Here is a 27,239-nt window from a genome sequence, read left to right as displayed (position 1 = left end):
GACACTCTCTTCTCTTAAATATTAGCCTTATTTCTCAACTGTTTGGCAGGGTCTTTTCCTTACTGCCCCCTACCCCCCAGCCTTTGGTAATCACCATTGTACTTGAAGTTTCTAGGAGATCAGTATTTATCAGGTCCACATATGAGTGAGCATATGTACTCTGTTTTCCTGGGCCTGACTTATTTTAATGATCCCTAGTTTCATCTACGTGGTTACAAATGACAGTATTTCATTCTTGTACATTAGCCAAATCTTAAAAAAAAAAAAAAAAAATGTATTCAACAGTATCTCTCTCTCTCTCTCTCTCTCTCTCTCTCTCTCTCTCTCTCTCTCTCTCTCTCTCTCTGTGTGTGTGTGTGTGTGTGTGTGTGTGTGTGAGCGCAACCTCATAGATGCCAAGGAACTACTTGGTTTACTATGAAAATAGAATTTTAATGCAAAGATGAAAGAGATCTGAGAGTGGAACTGGAATCTAGTTTCCTAACCCCCTCTTCTTCCAGAGTTCAGAAATTGGTCATTTTATGAATTAATTGGCTAGCCTAGAACTTATCATTATAAGCCGTGAGATTCAAAGCCATACATAGGCTAAGAATGGTGATAAGGGAATAAAAAACAGGGTAGTAACCTAGAAAAGGATGAGGATAACCACCCTGGATGTTATTTTCTTATTATGTGTGCTCATATATGCTTCGTTGTTGTTTTGTTTGTTGCTCATTTGTTTTGATTTTGGTTTTGTTTGTTACTCGTTTGGTCTAACGTCAGATCAAAGTGTGTGTTTTCTTGTTCTGTTTCCTTCCTTCCTCATTCATTTGCCAGCCCACCAACTTCCATGGCTTAGATGGGCGGCTGGGAAGATGTCTTGGAATTGGTTCCATAGTTTTCAAACTCAGTTTCCAATCCCAAGTTCCCTTTTGGGGATGTAACTTTTAGAGGCTCTTTGGTAATATGTAGCATTCCTGTCCAGAGAAAGGCATTCAAAACAATGAGGATTCTGCACACTGAAGCAAGAGGGTGGTGATTAAAGACCCATCATTTGGTTAGAAATGTACCAAGGGCTATCTGAGTGAAAATATCAGTTTGTTCTTCATGGCTTTTGAATAAGGGTTGGACTTAATGCTCATTTCAACACAGAATCTACATAGGTTAACCACTAAGAACCAGAAGCAATGATGCACATGCCCATTGTGTGATGATGTAGCTTAGTTGCTGAAAAGGGTTTAGAGTCTAGGTTATCTCCTATTAGCTGGGTGAGCTAGTCAAAGATCCTAATTTCTCTCAGTCTTTGAATCCCATCAAAATGAGATACAGGCTGTCTCCATGCCCCTGAAAATCAGACAAAAATAAGTCATAGAAGCTGATGAGGAAGCCAATGGCACAATTTTGGTTTAACATACCCATTTACAAAGTTCATCCATACCCACGTCTGATTTTGTATCTCCCTTGTTATGACGGCATGATGCCTCGTTGTTTCTCAAGTTCCTTCCCATAAATAAAACAGAAAAGGAAACATAAAGGGAGGGCTGAGGTGGTGAAGTATATGAAAAGAGAAAGAAAATTATTTTATCACTTGAGTAATAAACCTTTTTTAATGGGTGAAAATCTGTTTCTTCTCCTCTGCTCCCAGCTCCACTGGCTCTGCTTCCTTCCTCCTCGGGTGCTTTCCACCACTGGAAGGGTGATCCTAATCCAGAACTTTAATGCCTACATTAGAAGTCATTTCTCATATTCTCTACCTTCTTCTATCCCTTACATCCATGAAAGCTACTTTTGAAGACTCAGCTCTGACAGGGATTATCACAAAATTCAAAGAATATTATAACCAGAATGTGTCTCCCTTTTAAGAGAAAGTCATAAAATAGGAAAACTGAGAAACAAACTGAGTGGAGAACAGACCAAGGGGCTTGGGTCTAAAGCAGGTCGTTCTCAGAGAGAACCCCTAGGGATAATTTCTAACCATCATCGCCGATATCATCATCACCGATATCATCATCACCTCTGGTCACCTTTCTGAGATGGTCCATCTTAAGAGGCATGTCCCTTGGTGCACTAAGTATCTATGGCGTTCAGCAGTACTGAAACATAAATGATAAACTGTCTGGCTGCTCTGTTGAACAAGTTTATGTCTAGAAGGGATACGGAACAATAGGAGCTATTTAATTAGAGGTGCTTGTCCTCAATAATGAACAATAAGGAATAATTTGGGAAGTTCTTTGAAGTAGTCACTTAGACATGTCATCAACATTTCAGAAAAGTTGTTGCCTGTGAAACTACCATTCCTTGAGAGAGGCTTCCATGTTCCTTGTGTGCATTGCATCTCATCCTATAGCATGTTGGCAAGACTGACATTATTAGTCCCATTTTACAGATATAAAGGGCTCTTCAATCCATACAATACTAAATCTCTACAATTTGCATACTATAAGCCGGCAAGTTACATATCACACACACACACACACACACACACACACAAATTAAAGAAGGCATCAGAAGGAGCTGATGCAGACTTCATGTATGCTTCTTTCCTCAAGACAGGACTTACTTGTATCCATTGTGCTCAAATTGTAAAATATCACTGTCAATGTCACACAAACCTGTCACTCACATATACTCAGCTTTTCTGGTAAAATTAGAAGGAATTGCAGTTGTCAAATAAGCTTGTGTGCATAAAATCACCCACTATGTGATTTTGGATACGGATGCTAATTCCTAGACAATAGTTCTTTCCACATTCAAATGCTTAGAATGCTTAAGTGCTGTGTGTGTGTGTGTGTGTGTGTGTGTGTGTGTGAAGATTGTGTATTGAAGCATAGATGACATACGTTTGTGCATATCTAAGCTCATTATATGTATGCATTTAGGTTACATAAATAAAAACAGTATTTTTGAGGAAACTGAACCTCCACGATTACCAACTGCACATAAAAATCTAAATGGCATCTATAACTTATGTATCTCTAGCTCCTCCTCACATGTTTGCTCTTGTGGTACTGGGAAAGAAGAGAGTTAGGAAAGAGACACAAGCATTCCTCAGGCCTCACTTCCCTAAAACATGTTCCATCCATCTCTCCAACTGTCTGAAATAGCCTTCTCTGCCCCCACCCCATAGCTCTCCCAATGTAGTGCGAGAGTCGGTGGGTAATTGGGTCCAGATTGGAGGTGTTTAAATATTCATGAGGTTGGCAGGGGACTGGGAGGGGGCGACTGTCTAGAATGGGGGTAGGGGCTACGGGAAGTGATTAGTCACGGAAAGCTAGTGAACATTTCTGAGAAAGGGACTCAGAGAGAGGGAAGAAAAAGAGAGATTGGGTGGGGAGTGAAGGAGAGAGAAGAGGGGAGAGAAAAGAGAGGAGGAGGGAGGGACGGAAGGGAGGGAGGGAGAGAGAGAGAGAGAGAGAGAGAGAGAGAGAGAGAGAGAGAGAGAGAGAGAGAAGCAGAGCATGTGCGTTGAGCAATAGCTGTGGACCTTACAGTTGCTGCTAACTGCCCTGGTGTGTGCGAGGGAGAGAGAGAGGGAGAGAGAGAGGGAGGGAGGGAGGGAGGGAGAGAGAGCGCGCTAGCGCGAGAGAGCGAGTGAGCAAGCGAGCAGAAAAGAGGTGGAGGGGGGGATAAGGAAGAGAGGAGGAAAGGAGAGAAGGCAGGAAGAAGGCAGGGGAAGATACCACCATGCTGTGCTGTATGAGAAGAACCAAACAGGTAGAGCTAAAGATTTTTTTTTTTTTACTTCTTGCTGTTGTGAAATTACCAGAGTACATTATTTCCTTGTAAAAGGCAGGGGGAAAAATTATTTAAAAAAACTGCTTCTGCCCTGGCGTGGTGCTCTGGTCTTCTTAGCATATGGTAACTGATGGTTGCATCCCAGCTTTATTCTTTTCTGTCTTTCATGCTCCGGTTTTGGAATGCTGATACTAATTAGGGTGAGGGTAGAGAAATATGCCGGCTTGGCTAGAAATACGATTCCCTCTCGCCTATTAGTAAGTGCATAGCGGCTAGGTCTCTGGATTTGAGGGTGTGGATGTAGAAAGGGGTGTGGGGACAATGTGGGCTCTATGTGCGAGATAAGAAAGCGGCCCTTTATATTATTTGTGAAAAGCGTGGTTTGAGAGAATTATAATCACAGTTGAACCTTGCCTGTTCTGTGGATCAATTTTTCTCACATGTGCTGCGGAAGATACCTGATTTCAAGCTCGCAGGAGCTTTAAAGGGGAGCAGGTAAATGTGGAAAAGCATGCGAAGGTTTTCTTTATTTATTTAATGAATTAATGAAACTAATTTGGAAGATTTTTTATTTTTAAAGAGAGCCTTAAGACAACGGGGGTTAGCGGAAAACTGACTGTGCCTAGGGGGAAAATCCCCTTCCTAAAATGAGAGGCGGATTGTGCGCCAGCTGGTCCGGGAAGAGGGTGGACCACGCCCCTACGAGCTTAGAGCTCAGACGGGATGGGAAAGGCAAGCCGGTATTACCTGTTGGAAACCGGGGCTTTTCTCCTTCCCCCTTCCCGTGAGTCTTTCCTTACATTCGCAGTGACCAGAGGTGTGTTAATATCCCGGAGGATAAGCATGGTGACTCATGTTCATCAGGATGAGGGACGCCTCTGAGACAAGCTAGAATCCTAAGCTCCCCTCCCCCAATGCCTAGATCTCCCCCCCCACACACACACACACTTCATTTCAAATTGCTCACTTATTTCTTGAAAGACGTTTTTGAAACTTAATTTGGGTGAGGGTGGAGAGAGGCAAGAGGCATGGTATTCTGCAGTAACCCACAGCGCAGCAACACTCACCAAACGCAGCCTTCAAACATCCCTAGGAGCACGTTTGAGTGATTTTTGGAGAAGGTTAAGAAGAAGTGGGTGTGGGGTCTGAGTGTCTGTGTGCTTGTGTGCCTGTGGTGGGGAGGGGTGGGGTGGCAGTAGTGGTTGAAGAACCCCTCTGCAAACTGATTGCCTTGGGGTGGGGTGCAAGAGAGGAGGAGGATTTGGTATTATTCTTGTGCAGGTATTAGAAACTGGGCAATGTGTTAAACACTCCCTGAATCCAAAGGGGTGGAGGAGAGTGCCTGCCGAGGAAACAGCCATTCAGCCTGGCCACATGGAGCCAGCGCCCTGGATGGAGGGGTGGGGAGTAGGGATGAAGAAGGTAGAGGAAAAGAGGTATAAGCAGAATGTCCAACTAACAAACAAACAAATAAATGTAGATACTTGGTTGTGAAGGGGTGCATGGAGAAAAGTCTTCCAAGGCGGGGCAGGAGGTGCTGCTGGGCTGTATTCCTCCAGCTGCTCTTGGTTGCAGAAACTGCTACTTCCATGGGAACATTTGTAAAACATTTAGTCCTATGTCTTCCTTCATTTTAATATATAAATGTAACAGATACAGGTGCCAGGGTTAAACACACCCTAAAAAAAAAAAAAAAAAAAAAAAAAGGAAAGAAAAAAAAAAAGGCGTTATGATGACTACACTGGCCCACTGGTGAAATAAAATTTAAGAAGGTAGAGCCTTAAGAAAACCAATTCTATTCATTTTAAAGGCTTGATTTTTTTTGAGTGGGGGGGGGGTGTACTGGCTGACAGCTTGTTCCCACCCTATTTTGTGCATGGGAGTATGGGAGTATCCATACATCTCCTTCAGCCAAGGGAACCAAGCATGGTTTTTAGACAGGGAATTGGGGCTAACGGAATTCCCTCCCCAATTGAGGACAGCTGCTTTCACTGGCTCCATCTCACTGACAGCCTGGAGTACTCACTCTTCTGCTATGCAGAGTGATGAAGATGGAATTTGTGTTTAGGGACTTGTAGGAATTTGTATGTAAATGTGTATAGCACACGCATACTTCCCATGCAGCCACCATGCATGGGCTCTGTACGGATTCCACATGCCTGCCTGTGTGATAGTATCACCGCTGCCAAGGGGGAAATGGAATGTATAGAAACGGTCCTTTTTGCCCACACATTTTATAAATAGGTTCCTGGGCATGAAATGGTTATGTGCCCTATGTAATAGTGTTATGTCTCATTTGCATAAGTTAGTATTTAAGATATCATTAAACCAGACAGAAGGAAATGGTATCTTCAGGGTGTGGGCTCATATTACACTGACTGACATTTCTATAGTATGGATACTTAAGTCTCATGCAGGTTTTCCTCTTGTGGGTGGAAATGATCCTCTCTCACTCCAGGGAGAATCTAAGCATTTCATTTCTTCTTCTGGAAGGTGTTTATCATCCTAGTTCTTTGCAGGGTCTAAAACAAGGGTACAAACCTGCAAAGGTCTAACTCTGCCACACCCATGAAATCCAGTAGCAATGTGGGAGGGGATCTGGAGGGCTTGCACTTCCTCCCTCTTCCACTTGAGCAGTGCAAGCAAGCAGCCTTAGATATTTCTAAGTTGTAATACATTGTCAGTGGGTGAGGAGAACATGTAAATGATCTCTATTAGCCATTACTTACCACAGTAGATTATTAAAGCAGAAAGAAGAGAATGAGAGAGACAGGAGAGAGAGAGAGAGAGAGAGAGAGAGAGAGAGAGAGAGAGAGAGAGAGAGCTACAAGGGAGTAGGCAAAGGAGGATTAAAATAAAAGAATAAAAGAATCCTGGAGATTTTATTGGCTCATGATTTTCAAATATCTTGGGGCTTACTTTAAATAGCTCAATTACCATGCATATTGCAGACGATTAAAAACTTGCAAGGTGTCACAGTCTACAGAGCAAGAAAACTATGAGGTGTTTCCTTTGTTTAAAAATTATGACTTTATTTTGTAGCTGAAGCGTAAAAATTACTTTTCAAGCAAGCAGACCAGGGCCCTCAACCTTTACCCTTGGAGTCTATGCCTTTCCTCCAGTATGACAAATAAGTCTTATCTTTGAAAGACTGATCCATGCTTTAGAATTCCAGCCTTGCTGTTCCCTCCCCCTAAGAACAACTGGAGGTGTGGAAGGGTACAGTTCTGCTGCTGGGTGGGAGAACATTCTTTCTAGTAAGAAATTGGATTCCTGCTCAGTCTCTCTGAGCCACACCCAGTGTCATCCAGGGATTTAGTCAATTGATTCAACAGAGGCCTTCAACTTAATATAATTGAAGCTGTTCATTTTTTTTAAATCATGGTATCTTCTACATATTTCCAAAATTAAACAGAAGATATTATTTAAAAGGATTTCTTCCCCCCAACCCTTTCCAAGTCATCTGAACTCGCAGAGAACCTTCCATAGTTTGTGGTGAATTTAGAAATGTGTTCACTTCTGATTATTAAGGTTATACTATGGCACATGTACAATGATTTGTGATCCTTCATGCTGAGAGAGTCCTCTGAATGTCACCCTGGTCCCTGCCCACTCTACTCCTGTGAGCTATGCTGAGGCAACTGGAGTAAGAAAACACAGGGTTAATTTTCCTTCTTGCTGAGCTGGTGAAACTGCAGTAACCTCCTTTGATGTGGCAATGTAAAGGGCAGAACTCCTGCTCACCAAAAGGAAGGGTGGCCCAGGGTCTTCAGCTTCTGTCATAGAGAAATTACTAGTGGCATGCCTGGGGCAGAATTAATCCATAGACTTCAGAGTTTTACTTGGTCCCATAGGGAAGGGGTGGGGGCTTTCAGGCAATAATGCAGCTATGTGTTAACTCATTGTATTCCCACTCCACCCCATCTCTCCCCGACACTGGTCATATTGACTTAAAGACACATCTAAAATCTTCCTCTACGAATAGCTTAAGAAATGCCTCTCAATAGAAGCCTCTAATAGAGTTCATCAAGAGAAGGTACAGGATTTAACTCCTTCACTTCTCTGTTAGTTCTAAGAGTGTAGCACTTGTAAAAAGAGTGGATGATGACACCAGTGTCTTGTCTTTTGAATTTTGAAGTGTAGACAGTCTGTCTCGGTGCCACTGATTAGAAATCATTATAGAAGTCTCTGGAGAACACTGTGCTATGAGTCCCTGGTTTCTACCATTTGTACACTCAGTGACTTTGAATGGATCACATCATTTAGGGTGTGTTTCTCCATGTCATGGGGATGGAAGAATAAGCCATCCAATCAAAGAACTAAACAGCCCCATCCCATTTACCTTAAAGGGTTTTATAACAATTTTCTCTATTCTGGACAGGGCAGCCATTTCTCTCCCCACCCCACCCCCACAACTGTCAGAACATTATGTTGTCCTTTTCAATAGAGATGTTACTTTTGGTCACACTGAGTGCTCTGTCTGGATTCTTGATCTCTCTTCTGTGTTTTCTCCAGATCCCCACCCACTCCTGCTCCATTCCCTTGAGATTTCCTCAGTTTGTGTTGCATTAGCTGGTTTCCCTGTGATCAGTTGATGTGCCTTGTCTCCTCCATTTTAGAGTCTCCTGACTCAGCAACCCCATCTCTACAGTGCTCCAACTCACTCTCTTTTTAGAACAAAGTTCCCAACACCATTCCATGCTCATGCTCTTCTCTGTCATTCATTGTTCACTATTCTGCCTGGTTTAAAGAGACCTCTGTTGCCATGATTCCACTGGCAAAGGGTACCATTGCAGGTGAGTCATACCTGGTTTAAAGAGGCCTCTATTCCCCTGATTCCACTGACATAGGCTACCAGATCTGGGGAATCATTAGTCTACATCTTGCTTGTTTTCCATTGCTCTGTCTTCTCATTGTCCTTCCTTGATAGTTCTTCCAATCCCCTTTTTCCTCAAGCAGGACCTTTTAAAGTTCTCCCCAGCCACCCAAGGCCAATTACTTCCCATCTGTAATCTTGGTTCATTTTTTGCTGTCATACCATTCATTAATCCCAGATGAATGTATCCAATGCAGAGCTTCAGTCGGGTGTCCTCTGTTTTGGACCACCCTTGGCCTTCCGACTCCATTGCTCTAGCACTACCAATCCAGCTCCAGAGTTCCAGAAACCAAGGGTGTGTCCCAAATGTGGCCCTTCATTTCAACTCCTATATTCAGTTACAGAATCTTTTGACTGTAGCTGAGAACACTTTGAACACACTCTTTGCTTTTTACCACTTACCTGTTGGTATAAATAACCTGGCCCAGTCCTTTCATTATCTTTCATCTGGTCAAAGGCAATAGCAGTCTATATGGACCCTCATGCCACATGCTTTCTCTTTTCATTCTCCTTGCAAACAACAGAGAAACTGTCTTTACCTGATGTAAATATGGTCACACTGTTTTCCTCATTAAAGTTCTACGATGTCTCCCAGATGTCTACAAACCATTAAACAACCCTTCAGGATGCATGGCATGATCTAGTATTGCCTATCTTCATGGGGCCATCTTTAAATACTTCCTCCTTCTCATGCCTCAGTCTTTTGCTCACTTTACACATTTTCTTTAGCCTGGAAAATTTCCATTTCCCTCACAAGAGGTAGCTCTTTAAACTCATTCTTTCATTAATGAAGTTTCTTCTACTGTTGTTATAACCAAATTGCATTTTGAACTATCTCCATTACTAGAGTATGTCCAATAGTTGTACACTATGAGCTTCTTGTAAAAAAAATGATAAAATTGTATACTCTGTCTCTCCTTACTGATTATCATACTGTATGGTTCATAGGTGAATAATTTGAATTATGAATGATCTGCTTGGCTAAACACATATGGAACCAGATGTTCAGTCTTGTCACACTTGTGGCATATTTAAATGGGTAGAAACACTAGTAGATTTTAAAGAAGCTATTGGTATGAAATTTTAAAGTGGAATTAATTCATCCTCATTGACTATTGTTAAAAACTTATGGATGTGGCAACTGTCTGTTTTTCATGCAAGCAGGCACAGAATTAGCCCATTTTGTACACTGCATTTCTCCAAACATAGCTGGAACTATCTGGAGACTTCCTTTCCATATCCACCACCCCTAACAACCAACACACCAGTCATCCCATCGTCAGAGGTGAAGAATCCCAGTCTAGATTTAGCTACTAAATTCTTGCAGCTCCATGTGGCCTTTCCTGGGAGCCTGGTGACCTCATGATCTTTGCTTTGTCCCACAACTATCGCTTAAAGACTTCATGTCGATCTTTTGCTGCTCACAGCTGATTTAGTTACTTGGCATGCAGTGTTAGCCTGTATTGAAGACTATATGATCAATAATTAATTTTATTTACATTTGAACTTTTTCTTTTTCCCTGAAGTATCTGAATAATAATATCTATCAACATACATCTCTTGTGCGGAGCTGAAGGGAGGGTGATTAGCAAGTAAGCTCTTAAACTTGTGTTAAACATACATTAATCAGATCATTTGAATCTTTGCCAGTTTTGAATAGACTTCATGTTTTGGGGTCTTCATGTAAGCCTAGGTGTCCAGTATGGAGGAGATTGCAACCATGTATTTCTATGACTTCAAGTGCTGTATTCCCACTAACTTTGAGAAAAGAAGCAAGATAAAAATATTTGTAGGTGAAGTTTGTGTTTCACTGCCGAAGTTAGATGGTATTTCTCAAACCTAATGTTCTTGTCCTATACCCTACTTAATGCTGTACACATCTCTGGCTTGGGGTTTTCTTATCCTTTTATCCTCCTATCCAATGCAAGTGAAGTTTTCCAGGTTAGTACACCAGTTTCTACTAGTGTTTGGATTTTGAGGCTATGGGAAGAGGATGTTAAGAAAAAGTGTATCTTGTCCAACTTTCCAATAGGTGTTTTAGGCAAATCAGGCACTTTAAGGTATACCTAGCATGGAGTGGACTCTCAATACGTATTTACTTGCAAGACTCATCATGATGGAACCCAAGAAGAGATGTTTTGAAACCAAGACCATCCTTGTGTACCTATTCAGAGCCCACCGGGGATTCCACTCAGTGCTATTTGTCTTTCCAACAGGATGGCTGTGATGGAAGTTAAAATTCCTGTCTTATTTGCTTAGAGTGGCATACTTACAGCCATTTGGGGTTCAGTGTGGGACTGTGAATTTTCACATTTCCATTCCTTAATTATTTACAGATCTTGCTTTCTTAGATGTTGTTTGTTTAATGTCCTGTTCCATGTCTTTGTAGTGGAATAAATCCCTCCCCTGGGTTCTAGACCTGGCTCTGCCAATTGCTTGTCCTGTGATCATAGGTAAGTAACTGAATTTCTCTGAGCCTCAGTTTGCTCATCTGTATTATGGGCATAATAAAAAGCCTCCAACTCCTGACTCACTTTCTTTACTAGGTTGGTATGAGGCTCAAATAAAGTGATGAAAAATTAAAAAAAATATTTTGTACACAATGCCTTTTTGATCCTTCTTAAAGTGTTCATGGTGCTACACAAACAAGAAGTACCATTGCTGTCTGCATTGAAAATATGCATTCTCAATATTCCCTCTTCTATTCTCTACTAAGTAATGTTAGCCACACTGATGGATGAGAGCATAGCATATCTTTATCATTATCATGTCCTTTGAAAACTTGAGTGACAGAACTCAGATAAGCACACACTTACATTGTCCTTTGTTCCAACATGTCAGGAACATGGGAAATATCCACTATTTTCCTCTCTCTCTCTCTCTCTCTCTCTCTCTCTCTTTGCCTTCGCAATCCAATTTCATCTCTGTTTGCTAAGTCTGCTGCTTGCCTCCACTCCCTCACCCTGCACTTCACCTCCAAACTGGCTTCTGATGATTTTCATACATGCTGTGCTCACATCTATCACATGAGGGCCCAGTCAGGCAGAAGAAGGTAGAGGGAAGGTAGGGCCACTCTGGAGCCTGAAAACAGAGCTACAGCCTGTTGGGAAGCCCAGCGGATTATTACCTGGTACCATTTCCATAGCAGTTTCAGAGCTCCTCAGTGCACCACTGATAAACCTCAATCAGGAGAGTATGGAATCCTGAATCTTTTAAAACTCAACTCTGAATGCCGTAAGTAATCTCCTAAGTCACCAGATCTCTGCAAAGGACATCACAGTTCCCTTGGGTCCATGGTTAGGACTGGGATAAGTTACCTTTTTAACACAACAAAAATTTCACACAAAGCAAAGGAATTCTGTAGTACCCACCCGACAAGAAAATGAGTTTTATGTGCATAGAAAGTATTTGGAATTATTTAAAAATACAACAATCAGATCATGTTAGTGCAAAAATTCTGTCTTTCCTACAAACCAAACATCTAAGATAGGAAAACCAGCATCACACATTTTACAAAAACTAGTTTTACATAAAGGATCCCATAAAGCCTTTTAATAGAAAGTATGCTAATGATTCCTAGGAATAAACTGCTGGTTTGAAGAAAAAATAATTATATTTATAGTTTGCTAATGATCAATATCATCTTTAATCTCTCTCTAGTCTCTACTGTTATTTATGAGTTTCTGGATTAGGTATGAATATCAAAATTGTACTTTAAGTGTACATGAAAATAATCCATTGGAAGGAACCTAAAGATCCTATGAGTTAAAAAAAAAAAATCCAAGCCTAAAGCAACCAGGGCAGATGTGGGAATTTTAATAGCAGAAACTCACTTACGAGAGCTCGCCATTGGGGTTTTCATCAAAAACAGTTCAGTTCCTAACATCCCAGCTTCTTTTCCTTTTTTATAAAGGATAGAGAGAAAAGAAATTAAAGAAGGAATAGCAGGGGGAGGGGGAAGAAAGAGAAAGGGAGTGAGGGGGAGAGAGACAGAGACAGACAGACAGACAGACAGACAGACAGACAGACAGACAATAGAGAAAAAGTACTTCATTGGTCTTGCTTGGATCAATGACTGCCATTTGGACAATTCTCTCTGATAGTAAGAAAACCTAGGTCACATAGTTTCAAGAAGCCCACACCTATAAATCTAAGAAGAGTCAATGCTGAGAAATAGACCCTGCATGTATTTCCACATACCTGTCATAGGGCAGTTACCCCAGTCTGGAAGAATTTGCCTCAGCTGTACTGGGTCACTACATTTTTGGGGGAGTTGTTTTTCAGTTTTTTTGTTTGTTTGTTTCATGTATTCATACTAGCTCCTTCTCTGCTGCTGTGATGCAGTCCCCTGCCAAGAAGCAACTTAGGGATAAAAGGGAAGGCATGATGTCAGTCAGGGAAAGCCTGGTGACAGGAACAGAAGGCTGGCTGCTCACATTTGCATCCACACACAAGAAGCAAAGAGAGAAATGGGGAAGGCTATTGACCCCGAGACTCCCTGTGAGGGACTTCTTCCAGCAAGATCCCACTTCTTAGAGATTCCACAATGTCCTCAAACAACACCAATTAGGGACCAAGTATTAAAACCATGAGTCTACGGGAAACATTTCTCATTCACACCCCCACAATATGCTTAGTATTAGTAGAGTTCTAAGAGAAAGCAGTTATCTCACAGATTACTGATGTTTATACACCCAATGAAGGTCAGAGCCAGTCTCTATCCCTAGAGATGACCACCATTGGATTTCCACTGCTTCTGGAAGCCTCTACCTAACAGGTACCTTGGTTCTGAGAGGAATCCTGGTTGCTGTACATTCTTGCTAACTGGGCATGACATAGTTTTGTTCTCACTCTTCTTGTTTAGTTTATAGAATCAGTTTCTGCCCAAAGATTGGGCAATCATGGGTATCAAACAGATCTTCTCAATTTATACCAGAGAAGCGCTACTCCTTCATATTAGTCATCTCGTTTTGAATGTTCTTGAATTAATTCCAGCAATCATCACCATATTTATCTATTTTTAGCAAATTGGCACTTTCTAAAATATTGAGCTGTTGTCTCCATATGCACTAGTTTGCTCTAAATGTAGAAAGTTGGTAATTAGCCTCACATCCATTATTTGTAATTCCTGTTCCAATAACTATTCAAACTGTTGTTTTTAAATGGAAATTGGAAAAACCCTAATATCTTCCCATTAATGACTGCATAAGAGAGCTAGGTGAGGCAAAGACAAAAATAAGTGGCATGAACTTCAAAGGTTGAGCAAACTCAGGAATTGGCTGCTTTTAAAAGTGACTTTAAGAACATCTTAGCATAACTAGCCTAGGAACTAAGGTTTTACTCATCTTGCATATATATAATACATGTATATATCACATGTATATATCATGTATATATATATATATGAAAAAGGTGAGCCAGTAAAAAAAAAACAAAACTTTCTTTCATGTGAGCTTTTCATATATTAAAAATGTTTTTCCTTTTATTTGTCTTATCTCAGAATATGCCAGTCAACATTGTATTTTTCCCATATGAAGTCTCTGACATTTCTATTCTTGGTGATATTTTTTTAATCTACCAGCACATTCCTGGGTTCCCAGGTCTTAACTGCTTATTTTTCTTATCTTATGAAGCCACAACCTCCTTTGCTGAATGCTATTTCTAGTGTCTCTCATACCTGTTCATCTAATCTTCTGAAAATCTCTCTAGGTGAGTGTCCAGAAGAGGGCCTGGTCATAGATTTCCAAGGCCCTAATGCCCACAACAATCTATAATGAATTAGCCTCTTCTCAGTGCATTAAGATGAGTGACAGTTACATACCATCCTCAGAGAGAAGAAAGTACTTTTTGTGTTATGCGGTTCAAACAAGAAACAAGTGATAAAAGTAACAGTCACCAAGACTCCTTGTTTTCATTACTCTGTGTGCTTACTATCTGCTACTTAATTTTGCATTTAATTTACCTTTCTCCCAGAATTCCAATAGTTTTCTTTTGTTTAGAGAGTTAATTACAATTTAATTATATGTGATTTTTTTCATTGTTCCTCAGAATTTGATAACTATCCAGTAGTCTTCTTTTCTCTTCTACTGAGGCTTTCATTAACCTGGCTTGTGAATTTAAACAAATTTAGTTTATATGAGTTATTATCTCCTTTCAAGGAAAATGAAAAATTTGAACAAAGTTGATTCCAAGGCTTCTGAAATTAAAGAATATATCTTCTGTCAAAAAAAAGTTAACCTTTTCTCAGACACCCTGTCTCACTGCACTTAGTATAAACTTAGGTACCAGTTGTCCTTTATTCCTTCTCATTGTCACTATCATTGCTTCAGAAAACCTTTCCCCCATAGGTTAGTCTCTTCCAACCCTCCTACTCTGAACAGAGAGTTTCCTCACTTGCAATGGCTTTACCTACTCTCCTGGTTCTTTACACCACATCCCTCCTCAGCTCTCCTGCAGTGTGTGGGAAATAACTCTTACCATCCCTCAAGCAGAACCTTGCCTAATATCCACATGTGTTTATTTGTACATGGTTCTCATAACTGGTTTACAAATTCTTTGAGGTTAAATATCCAGTTCATCATCTGACTCAAAAAACATTTCTTGAAATATTGATTTATATATACACTGTGATGAACTCTGAGTTAGACTTGAAGATATTGCACAAGACAACAGAAGTTCCAGTAGAGCCTCCGGAAGAGAAATAAGACTATCTTGCTTGACCTCTTTAGCATATTCAAAATTATGGTCAATGCCTCCCTTCTAGAACCTATTTTTTTTTCTTGGCTTCCATAATATACATTTCTGCTAGAATTTTCCTCTGTTGTTTTTGTTTGAATATTGCCTATTAACTTCACATTGGCAGTGGCTTCTTCTTCTTCTTCTTCTTCTTCTTCTTCTTCTTCTTCTTCTTCTTCTTCTTCTTCTTCTTCTTCTTCTTCCTTTTCCTCCTCCTCCTCCTCTTCTTCTTCTTCTTTTTCTTCATCTTCTTCCTTTTCCTCCTCCTCCTCCTCCTCCTCTTCTTCTTCTTCTTCTTCCTTCTCCTCCTCCTCCTCCTCCTCCTCCTCCTCCTCCTCCTCCTCTTCTTCTTCTTCTTCTTCTTCTTCTTCTTCTTCTTCTTCTTCTTCTTCTTCTTTTTCCTCCTCCTCCTCCCTCCTCCTCCTCCTCCTCCTCTTCTTCTTCTTCTTCTTCTTCTTCTTCCTTTTCCTCCTCCTCCTCCTCCTCCTCCTCCTCCTCCTCCTCCTCTTCTTCTTCTTCTTCTTCTTCTTCTGCTGCTGCTGCTGCTGCTAAAAACTTGGTGTTACCAAGGCTTTTGTCATTATTATGACTTAATGTAGGACACATGAACGATGTCATCCATGGCTGCACTGCTCATGTGGGTTAGTGAGTTTCAGCCTGGAGAATTCTACGCTCTCCAGCCAAACTTACTTTCTTGAAGTTTGCATATAATTGTCTCTTGGAATAAGTCTTGATCTCTTAATTAAGTCCCTTTCTCATCTAGTCATATAATTCATAAACTGGACACTTGAGTCTCCTCCCACTTATCATACTTTCATGATTGGATGCTTGTGAATTACCCCCAGTTTCCATGAAAACAGCAACAAATGAACAAAAAACCTATTCTACTCTCATTTACTCAACTTCCTGCCCCGCTAACTGTCTTCCTTCTGTCTGCCATTCTTTCTGGGCATCTCTAAGGCAATCATCTATGGTAGAAACCAGAAACACAGGCTGCCTTTTAGTTTCCCCTTTTCTACTCTCCATACATCAAAAGTAATCCTTTCAGAAGCCAGAGTTGTCTATTCAAAAGTGCCTCTCAAAGTGTGTGTCTCTGAGAGGTTTCCTCTCTACCTACAAGCAAAAAACCAAACTCACAATTACTAAGGCCTTTGAACTGCTCCAAATCCAGACCTTCTCTTCTCTGACTTCTCAGATTCATTTTCCTGTTGGTCACTGAATCTTCAGACTTCCTTTTGATTTATACAACACAGCAAATGTGGCTTCTCTCCAAGTTGTTTTCATGTGTTGTTCCCTGGGCCAAGAATTCTCTTTCCATTCTTTACTGAAAAGGTTATTTTCATCTAAACAATGTGAGTTACTTCTAACACTCCACAGTTCTTCTTTCTTTAAGATTGCTCACAATCTGAATTAGAAGGAATTTGTTAACTGACTTGCTCCTACTCATCTCTTCAAACTCCCAAGCCATCAAGTTTTCATCTCAGACTTCATTGCAATTCTGTGATCTCAAAGGATGACCTACATAATTCCACCATTTCCTTCTTCATTCCTAAACACTATTTTTTTTTCTGATTAGAATCCTTCTTCTACTCTTTACCCACATAACACAGTTCTGGCTACTCAAGTGTGATTGTCCTCTCTCTGTTTCCTGTATGCTACTTTAACACCCAGCCCACTTCATTATATGCGTACTCACCACCATGTCTTTCTGAACTAGGAGGTCCTTTAGGGCAGGAGTTGTGCTCCATTTGCTGGCCATGTATAGCTTTAGTTCAATTACAGGTAGGCTAGCTGTGAACAGCCCATACAAATGAACAAACATTCGTGTTTAATGAGTACTACGTGGTGGCAAAATTTGGTTAGGACTAAGACAAAAGTTGCCAACCTCCCACTGATCAATCATAGACACTGCCCAATTCTGGCACCGTTCATAATAGGGCACCTAATAGATATCTCACACAGAGCTAGGACCACACAGTCCTGGATTTCATCCAAGTAGTGCCAGCTGGCTGTTTCAGCAAATAACAGTCACCATTTTGTAGAGAGATTCTTTCTTGTAATCAGACATACAGTAATACTGAAGCTATCAACCATTATCTTGCTACAGATGCATAGTGACTTTAAGTGTACAGCTTTGTTTTCTCAGCCAAAAATTCTGTCTCCTAAATCAAGTCCAAAACTTTCTGCCCATTCATATGGAATCTAAAACTATTAAGTTTGGTATTGCTGCTACAGGATTACTGATTCAAATTTCTGTTTATTATATGACCTACACACACACACACACACACACACACACACACACACACACACACACTTTCTTGACCCCAGTCTTTAATTAGAATAATTATGTACAACAGTGCTTAGTTACTGTTGTTTTTCCTGGCCTTCATCTACTGTGGAGGCATCTCTCTGATACTGCTATACTCATTTCCAAACTCATAACACAAATGAAGATACTAATAGATTTCACTGGAGATGGGTAAGTTTGGACACATTAATGGCTAAGAGGTGATGACTTCAACATTCAATATCTTACACACTGTGATAAGATTTCGGGGAAGTGGGACCAAGCTTCTTCATGGAATTCTGATGAAGAGGAATATTCCCTTTTATTTGTAAAAATCACTTCTGTGAATCACAAAGAGGGATGAATGGCCCATGAATATTTGGAAATTAGGTCATTCTTTTAACTAAAAAGCTAGTTGACATAGAGAACAAATCTTTTGGGTTTTTTTTGAAAGATTTTATTAATTACATATACAGTGTTCTGCCTGCACATATGCCTGTAGGCCATAAGAGAACAACACATCTCATTATTGATGATTGTAAGCCACCGTGTGGTTGCTGGGAATTGAACTCAGGACCTCCAAAAGAGGTCCTGTGCTCTTAATCTCTGAGCCATCTCTCCAGCCCATTTCTATTGTACTTTTGGCTGCACAAGAAACTAATACTTGTTAAGAATTATCCCCCCCAGGAAACAATAGTGGAAATTTTAAACCAATAACTATAAAATTAGAAAGCTCCAAACCAACAGCTTTTGGAATATATTGCACATGGAAGTCAAATTTGGCAAGAACCAAAAAAATATCATTTTCCTGTTCAGAGAGCAAATGATTACAAGAGACACAATAGAAAGGTGACTTAAGTCTATGAGTCACCATTCTGAGTTGTGAATTTTTATTTTGGTAATTGTGTGGGAGGCCAGAAGATGCTTGAGTAGTTTGGGTTACTGGGAAAGTGGATTAGCGTTCAACATTAAACAATTTTGTTTATTTATTTTTTGTGAGGTATTGTAAAAAGTTAAACAAACCAGTCATGGATAAAACCACAAAGACCTGCTTACAGAAGAAAGGCTTATTTTTTCCATCTCATTGATTGATACTACATGCCTCCACTTCCAGTCTTCACAGGTCATACCTTTAGGTAACTTTGACAACATTATCTTTTGATGGAATATAAAGCTACACCAAATTGGACTCCTCAGTTGATGTTTGCTTTGATTGGCATACCACAGGGTCAGGCCACAGTAGATGCTCAGTTAGTTATACCAATAGTCATGTGATGCCCCAGGAATGGCTAACGAATCAGTTATTTCAGTTAAATCACACTTACGCTGAATTCTGTGGAACTAATAAGGATCCCAGTAGTGTTTTAGCAGGTCTGTGTGGATACAAGAAAGCTAGAGCTAAAATTAGGGAATGACAATTATTTCCAGGCTCATTTCTTACAAATAAACTATTACTACCTCCTAGTCTTGAAGCTGATGAAATTTCCTGAACTGAAATACTTGTCCTCCCCTCTGTGCAACCTGGTGCTACATCCAACCATTCTATTGAAATGTCACCCATTATATTAAATCACTTCGGACACTTCCACTCTCCCTGTTTGCTGCTCCATGAACACTATGGTGGCCTCCATTGCAATTTCTTCTGATGTTGTTTTATCTCTTTTTCTCTACAAAACATATATTATAAACACATACATAGAGCATGCATGTGTATCTATGTTTATATAAAATATTTACCCTTGTGTGTGGGTGTGTGCACAAGTTTGTATACACGTCTATGTGTGCATGTGCATGTGCATGTGTATTCACATGAAGGTGGAGGAGAGTGGTCAAGGTCTGGTGTCTTTTTAGATTACATTCCACATCATTTTTAAGTTGTGATTCGTTTTTGTATTCTTTAACAGTTTCCTACATGTAGAGGATCACCCCCCTAACCTCTTTCTCCTATCTCTCCCACTGAAACGCTTCTTTCTCCCTTACAAGTCCTGTAGGGTTTCTCACTAAACTTAGAACTCACCAATTGGCAAGAGGCTGGCCAGCAAGCCCTGTGAATTCTCTTGTCTCTCTTCCTACACTGGGCTTACAAGCACATGAATTATCTATCACACCCAGTTTTTACAGGGGTGCTAGGGATCTGAACTGGTACTCATGCTTGCACAGCAAACAGTTTACTGATTAATTTTCCCAGCCCTTAGCATTTATATTTTCATGTGTAATATAATTATTGTTTTTTTTTTTCCTGGAGCTGAGGACCAAACCCAGGGCTTTGTGCTTGCTAGGCAAGCACTCTACCACTGAGCTAAATCCCCAACCCCTGATTATTGTTTCTTTAGAAATATCTCAAGCCCCATTTCTAAATTTCCATCTTTAGACTATATAGGTCACTGAACAATGCACACACACACTAGGTCTACTCTTAAAGCCACCTACTAATATTTTATTAAATCTTTTAAAGATTAGCAACCTCATTTTCTGTATAGCTAAAGGTAATTACTGCCATTGATTAATAGAACAGAAAAGAGACTGGGGATTAGTAGTTATTTTAAATTATTATTTTTTTTTGCCAACTTTACTTTTTGACTTAGGAGAAATATTGCTAAGACATCAAACATATTATTTGATTAAGATATGCTGTTTTGGATAAAGCAAAGTTTGGTGGTCCAGTAATCTATTTAAGCAACCCCATCCCATCACTTCTGGGGCCCTCAGATGAAGCCTAGAGGATGGAGGTTTTGAAACACTGATGTATGAACAATCTTCCATGGAGCTGATGTTGGGATGTTCAGTGCTTGAGGTTCTTCATATTGGAGAGGGTCAAACTGGAATTTTTTTCTTGTATCAGTCTTGATCCTTTGAAGGAGATAGAATAAGGTCATGTGACAGATCTTTGGATGCTCATATCTTTGCACTTTTAAAACATAACGCAGACTTTATGTGGTCCATTAACTGGTTCTTTTACAAATGGTGACCACAAGTCATTTTGCTGCTTTTTGCTTTTTGCCTCTGGTTTCCATGTTAGTCTTTTTTTTTTTTTTTAAAGATTTTATTTTCTGAAGACAACATTTTCCTCAAATATCATAAAAGTATATTTTATTCATTTAATATGAATTTATTAATCATCTACTCTGAGTCCATGATTACACCAAGTACATAAAATACAGAAATAATATTCATTTAAAAAAGAAAACAGTTTTTATATGTGTGTCAACTTGAAAGCTTGTGTTCTGTACTATCTTCTAATTGTTTTTTATTAATCTAAGGTACTATCTCCATAATTATTCCAGGATATTTTCTAGCATAGAAATAATAGACTCATGTTTTTTCTTGTAAAGTTGGATTTCTAGAGGTCTAGAGGGTGAATTTTGTGAGCAAAATGACATTCATAGGTCTAAAGATTTAAATAGTACAGTTCTTGAAGATTTCAATGATTAAATAAGTATACACACACACACATACATACATACACACACACACACACACACACACACATTTTAAAACCTAACTAGCATGTAGTAAACACTTAATTTTAGCTATTGCTTATTTTTGTTGATGCTACTACTGACAGGTCCATGTTAAGAGAATCACACATCTAGGTATCTTTTTATACGGATTCAGAAGGCCAGTTTCTGGATTTAGGGTTATGTATGTGTATATATATGTACATATATGTGTTGTATGGAGTTCAGTGGACACATAATTGGTTAACAAAGGAAAGAGATATGAATGCTACTGAATTGTATACATTCTGGGATTTCAGCACTCTTTAGGACTGAATGTATTGGTTGTTGGAGTCTGGAAATCAGAGGTATAATTAGCAAATCACACAGGTGTGGCCAATATGAAAGAAGACTGAGCCTTCCTCAACTCAGGCTGCAGAGGCTAACCACTGCTAGGAAGCTATGCATGGACACGACTAGATTCACCCACTTTTACCCACTTCGAACCTTCAGTCAATTATGCAAAGATGCAATGCAAATTACAAGTTATCCTCAGTGGTTTTGCCACACAGGTCCTGTGGCTGTGCCACTGATGGGCCCATGTCCTATCCAGTTGACCTCTCCTTCATTATGTTCCCCCAGACCACTTTATTTTGGTTCCTGTCTGTGTTTCAAACCTATTTTTCTGGCCTTCCCATCAATAACATGAACTCAAGTATTATCCTAATCCAAGCCAGGTTGTATTGTCTGCACAAGAATCTCACAGGTACAACATTATGCCTAGAAATCAGGCCAGAAGTAATAACATTTTTTACCTAGTTGATTTTGATAGTGTTGGGGCTTTGCTTCTGGGTGCTCCCTCTATTTGAAAGGCTTGTTTATGACATATATTCACAATTGCCTCCCTTACTACCTTGAACTCTTAGCTGTTCAATCTCCTCAAAGAAACTTCTCATTACCTTATGTAAAACAACACACACCATGCAACCCTCACCTTTTCCTGTTCACACACTTTCATCTTCACTTCTAGCCATGGTTTCAACCTCCGGTGCTAATTTATTATAATCTGCACACCCAGTGGGATGCGAACTGCACGCAGGTTCCATGACTCTGCTGGTGACATATATTTGCTGTAACCTACAACAGCCCCTGACATATCAGAGTTATTTAAGAAATGTGTAGTTAAGGCTGAAATGCACACACTTAAATTCTTCTGGGATATAATAATAATCAGCTAAGAAATGCAATCACTAGAGAATCCATTCCACCTCTTCCCTTGTCATTCCTGATTTTCATCCCTTCATCTTGACCAACAGCATCTCAGACGTTTCAGTCCAGCTGTCAGCACAAGATGTACAATCAAGTGAATCTCCAAAGAGGAATGAAAGAAAACTTTGGTTCTGCCTACTGCTCTAAAACATCTATTTATTTCTTCTTTTACATCTTAATTTGTTTAAATATTTGGGGAGGGTTTTCCTGCTGTGATAAATCTGTACTCATTAAATTGTCCAATGTGACTGTATTATTTATTTATTTATTGCAGGCACTGCTGGGGAGCTGCTTGCTTTTGCCACTGGCACCATCTGGCTTTGACTGATTATTGCATTTTTACCTGATAGTCTCTGGGCAGGACTATCAGGGTGATGAATGGGCAAAAGAAGGAGGAAGTCAGATTGAGGTTGAGGAAGGTTAACGAACCAACCTGGGGCAGTGAGTCTGACACCAGGAGGCATCCTAAGCACTAAGATAAACCTGTGTCCCATTGGCATTCTGGGTTAGTCTTCAAAGAGTGACTGTGGCAACATACTCAAGATAAAACTAACAAGATCTTCTAGAACAGATTTAAGTTTCAAAGCAAAGAGACAAACCTAAAATTTGTCTTGCAGGACATTTTCAAACACTCTGAGAGATGTGGAAGAACGGAAGGGGAGAGTGGAACTGGGTAGAACTAGAACAGAGGCAGGCATAGTTCCTGGGGCTGTAACAATGTAACCTCACACCACTTGATGTGCTGGGCTTCCCAAAGCCTGATCTCTACCAAACCTTTCATTTGAGGTGGAAGTTGGGGGGTGGCTCTGTTAATGTGGGGTGTGTTCAGCATGTCTGAGTCCATCTCATGGACTTGTTGTGGCAGGGAAGCTACAGGAGCTATTTAATCTTTCATCTTTCCCTGGAGAGAGAAATACCTTTAAAGTATATGTGTATTTAGCCCCAATATACCCCAGTATATTAATACTTCCATTGATCTCTAAGTTAGAAAGGATTTTAGAAGCTATGTTATCTTTGAATCATTCATTTATTCATTAGGAAATGTTTATTAAGTATCCAGGATAAAGGATGCCAACTAAAGCCATGCTATTGAAACAGTTAGATACAGGGATAAGAACAGTGTCTGAATGTAAGTGCTAAAGAGTTAACTGTTGTTGTTGTTGTTGTTGTTGTTAATAATAGTGGCTGTACTTTTGCTTTTTGGAATAGGGTTGTAACCCAATGGGGCCTTAAATGAACAAATTCTCCTGCCTCTACTGCTCCAGTGCTGGGGTTACAAATTCTTGCTTTATTTCTTGAATTTCATTCTCCCTGGATGTTTTCTGAGCTCAGGCAGAGATGGACCAATGCAAGGCTATATGTTTATAATATATGTGTAATATAACTTATGCCACAAATAACAATTCTCAAAGCCTCTCCATGCATCTCAGAATGCTTGTCCTTGGTATTAAATGAATCCTAAATAAGTTAATTTATTTTTATTTATACAGTAAAATCCAAGCTTTAAAGTAAAGCTGAAATGCTAAAATGAAATTCTTCATGTGGACAATGCTTATAAATATCTCCAGGAAGATATTGCTTGAAGCCTTAAAGCACTGACCTTAGAAGGACTTAAGGCATTATAAAGTCATAAAATAGAAAATATGATGCACACAAAAATGAAAACTATGGAATTTAGATACTTGAGAGATTTATATCTTAGGTGTACAGTAAAGGTTAATTTTCATTAATCAGCAGTTTGATTTTAATAGTAATTGGTAAAAAGAAATATTAGACTAATTTTCAAACTTTTAAATACACCACTACAAAAGCCTATTGGATTATGCCTTCTTATAGGATTATTCTTAAATCATGACCTAAGAGTTTCCTGTTATTCTCTCACTGCCAGGATCCAGAAACTTGGTGCCAAGGGTAAGTCAGCCTTGGATAAACAGATTGGCTGGCCTGGGCCACCAATCTGTCCCATGTTTGTGACCTATAAAGGTTTTTCCTGCAGGCAGTTCTGCTTGTGTTAACTGTGTGTGCATAGTGGAAACTTCCCAAGCTGTCATTTCCCAGGTTTGTTTTGCTTATACAGCTAGTTACTACTGCCCTGTCCCTTGCCCTCTCTGCCTCCTTGTCCCCCTCTTCCTCCTCACTCTCTTTCCTGTTATCCTTTTGAATTCAATAAAGGCTTAATGAAGGTGTACCATTTGGTCAAAGGTTAGAATACAAAGACCCCAAGATTGTAACACTTAAGTTTCACTGTGTTTGTTGTATAGAGGGACTGGGGTGGTTGTTACAGGTGGCCAAAGGAAAAGCAAGTGTCTAGTATTCTATAGTAAACATAACCTTCAGAAACACTTGCAGGGCCCTAAGTTAGTAGGCAGCCAACTCTTATAGACATAACATACTTAGGACTGAACCCCAATACAAGAGAATTCCCAGTTGAGACTCATTTGTAAGTAGGCACCACATATTAACGCATCAAAACCTTCTTACCCTGTTTTGCTTATTAACCACCAGCTTGTGTTCTCTAATCTCTTATAGTGAATCTGAGTCTATTAAATGCCTCAGGCATATTTTGATGGAGACAGTAGAGTAAAATACCCATTTTCCCGGAAGGTGGATTCTATCCTACCAATGATCATGCCAAACCCTAAACCTCACCTATTGAAATTCTAACCCTTAATGTGATGATCACCCATTGTGTAAGAGCCAGAATGCAAATCTTCTCCAAACACTAACTCTGTCAGCTCTGTAATCCTGGACATCCCAGTCTCCAGAACTCAGAAACAAAATTCTGTTGTTTATAAGCAATCCAGCCTCTGTTATTTTGTTATAGCAGTGTAGACTCAGGAACAGGGCTGATATTTAGTAAATGTTTACAAACTAAGACTATCATTCAAGAAAATAACAAAACAAAGCTGTTGATTAAACCAGGGCTTCTTGGTTTTTTTTTTCACTCATGATCCTATTCACCTAGGAAATTTTTACATGATCCCAGTATATAGTTATATAAAATGAATATACAAATAAAACATTCACGGATAATAATTCATAAATATATTTAAATAAAATTAATATGCATATTACTTCATCATTTATTAAAGACAAAAGCAAATCTTTATATTAATTAGATGACTATTTATGCTCATTTATTTTTATAGAAATAATTGAACCTTTGGTGAATATTTTATGTAGTAGGATATAGACTGTTCAGAGCTTTTCAGTGATGTTCAATATTTTGATGATTTTTTTTAGTGATGATCAATTTCAGAATTGCCAGTGCTGAAAATACCAGTTCACAAATATGTATACAACATGGTAGAAGGATGGCACAGGCCATTTCAGAATTGTTTGAAATTCTATCTCAATTCCAAGCCAAAATTCACTGAATGACTTTCGATAAAACTCAAGTCAGCCACTCAAACAGCAGGGCTTAAAGTCAGATATTCTAAAATAATACAGCCCTGAAATACACCAATTCAACACTTTCATGATGAGGATTATAGGACAATAAGAAAATGTTCCATCTTTGTTTTCTGTAATTAAATCTATATATTTGGTAAGAGTAGGGAATTTTCTATACATAGTAAAAAACATTGCCATTCATAATATAAGACCATCTCCAGCAATCCTAGCTGAGGTGCTATAGTTAGTGTGTGGTGTGAAGCAGTGTACAGTGCAGTGTCTTTAGAACCAAGGCTCCAGTGAAGTCATGGGATGCAACACTGGTGAGAAATGGCTAGAAACACCTTGGATTTATTACACATTTGATTTTGAACTAGTCACTAACTTGGGGCTGTTGAATGTTCATAAACCCTTTTCTGTTACCGATTTTTTTTTTATTCCCACTTTACAATGGTAGGGTCCAACCTATAGTGTAAGAAGTTTAACTTTTAAGAAGAGAGGCATTATGAGAACCCAGGGAGGGTTCCTTGGAGGAGGCAAGGGAACCTGTGAGCTCTAAAGATAAGGAAACCAGGATGGTTCTCAGGAGGCAGAGGAGTTTTATGAGATGACATGCAGTGCTCTCACAGAAGCTTGAGGGACCATCCTGCAAACTGTGAGGAGTGGTAGTAAGGACTAGTCCATAGAAACGAGTGTGTAGGCTGTGACCTAACCCAAACCATTTTGTGTTATATAGTAAGAAATGTGTGCTTTCAGCTAAAGGGCTGACACAAGAAGTACTTGAGGCAGCTTGTGCATACCAGATTGCACAGGAGCACGGGAAGACATATTCAGAGTTTATTTTAAAAACACATACATATGAGGAAATGACACCTTCAACTAGAATTCTCCAAGTTGAAATCTAAATGTAAAGCTAGTTGGAGAACCTTGAGGGAAAAATGAGCCATTTTCAGTTCTTATGTAGAGAAAAGTCTCTGCTAATGTACATAGTCTGTGACCTTTCTGAACTGGCTGGCCAGTTGGTATGGTGTACAGGAGCTCTCCTTACTTTAAGCAATTACCACAGGACCTTCTGAAGATCTGTCTTTTAGTTTGTTTCACCTTTATTAGATTGAGATTCTGATACAACATATTTTGACCATATTCACATATTAACCCACATCCTCCAACTCTGCCCAGATCAACCTCATTCCTGTGCTCACTCAACTTTATATCATCTTTTTAGAAACCCGTCAAATTCAGTTTGTGCTGCCAATATACTGTTGGTGTGTGGCCAACTGCTGGAGTGTGGTAGACTTATCAGAGGACATTAAAGAAAACTAACTTTTTCCCCCTCTCTCAGTAGCATGAAATCCTACTCTACCTAAGCAGCTACGGGATTTCATGCCCACTTCCTCCCTCCATGCTTAGATATGTCTGGCTTGATACGTCTGGCATAGATTTGTGTTGCCACAGCCACTGTGAATTCATGTATCCAACTTCCCTGTTGTGTCCAGAAGTCGATGTTTTCTTGAGGTCATCCTTT

The 27,239-nt window shown here is 39.6% G+C and overlaps 1 protein-coding gene across 1 annotated transcript in view; it reads left to right on the top strand.

Moving 5' to 3' along the window:
- Window positions 1-3,519: 3,519 nt before the first annotated feature.
- Gap43 (growth associated protein 43) overlaps window positions 3,520-27,239 on the top strand; it is a 96,423-nt gene continuing 72,703 nt past the window's right edge. The window contains exon 1 of the mRNA XM_036203670.1: window positions 3,520-3,693. Coding sequence (XP_036059563.1) covers window positions 3,664-3,693 — 30 coding nt within the window. The 5' untranslated portion in view covers window positions 3,520-3,663. The remainder of the gene's footprint in view (window positions 3,694-27,239) is intronic.

Source organism: Onychomys torridus, chromosome 12 (assembly GCF_903995425.1).
Source record: "Onychomys torridus chromosome 12, mOncTor1.1, whole genome shotgun sequence".
Lineage (NCBI taxonomy): Eukaryota > Metazoa > Chordata > Mammalia > Rodentia > Cricetidae > Onychomys > Onychomys torridus.
This window is presented reverse-complemented; position numbering and strand designations above follow the sequence as displayed.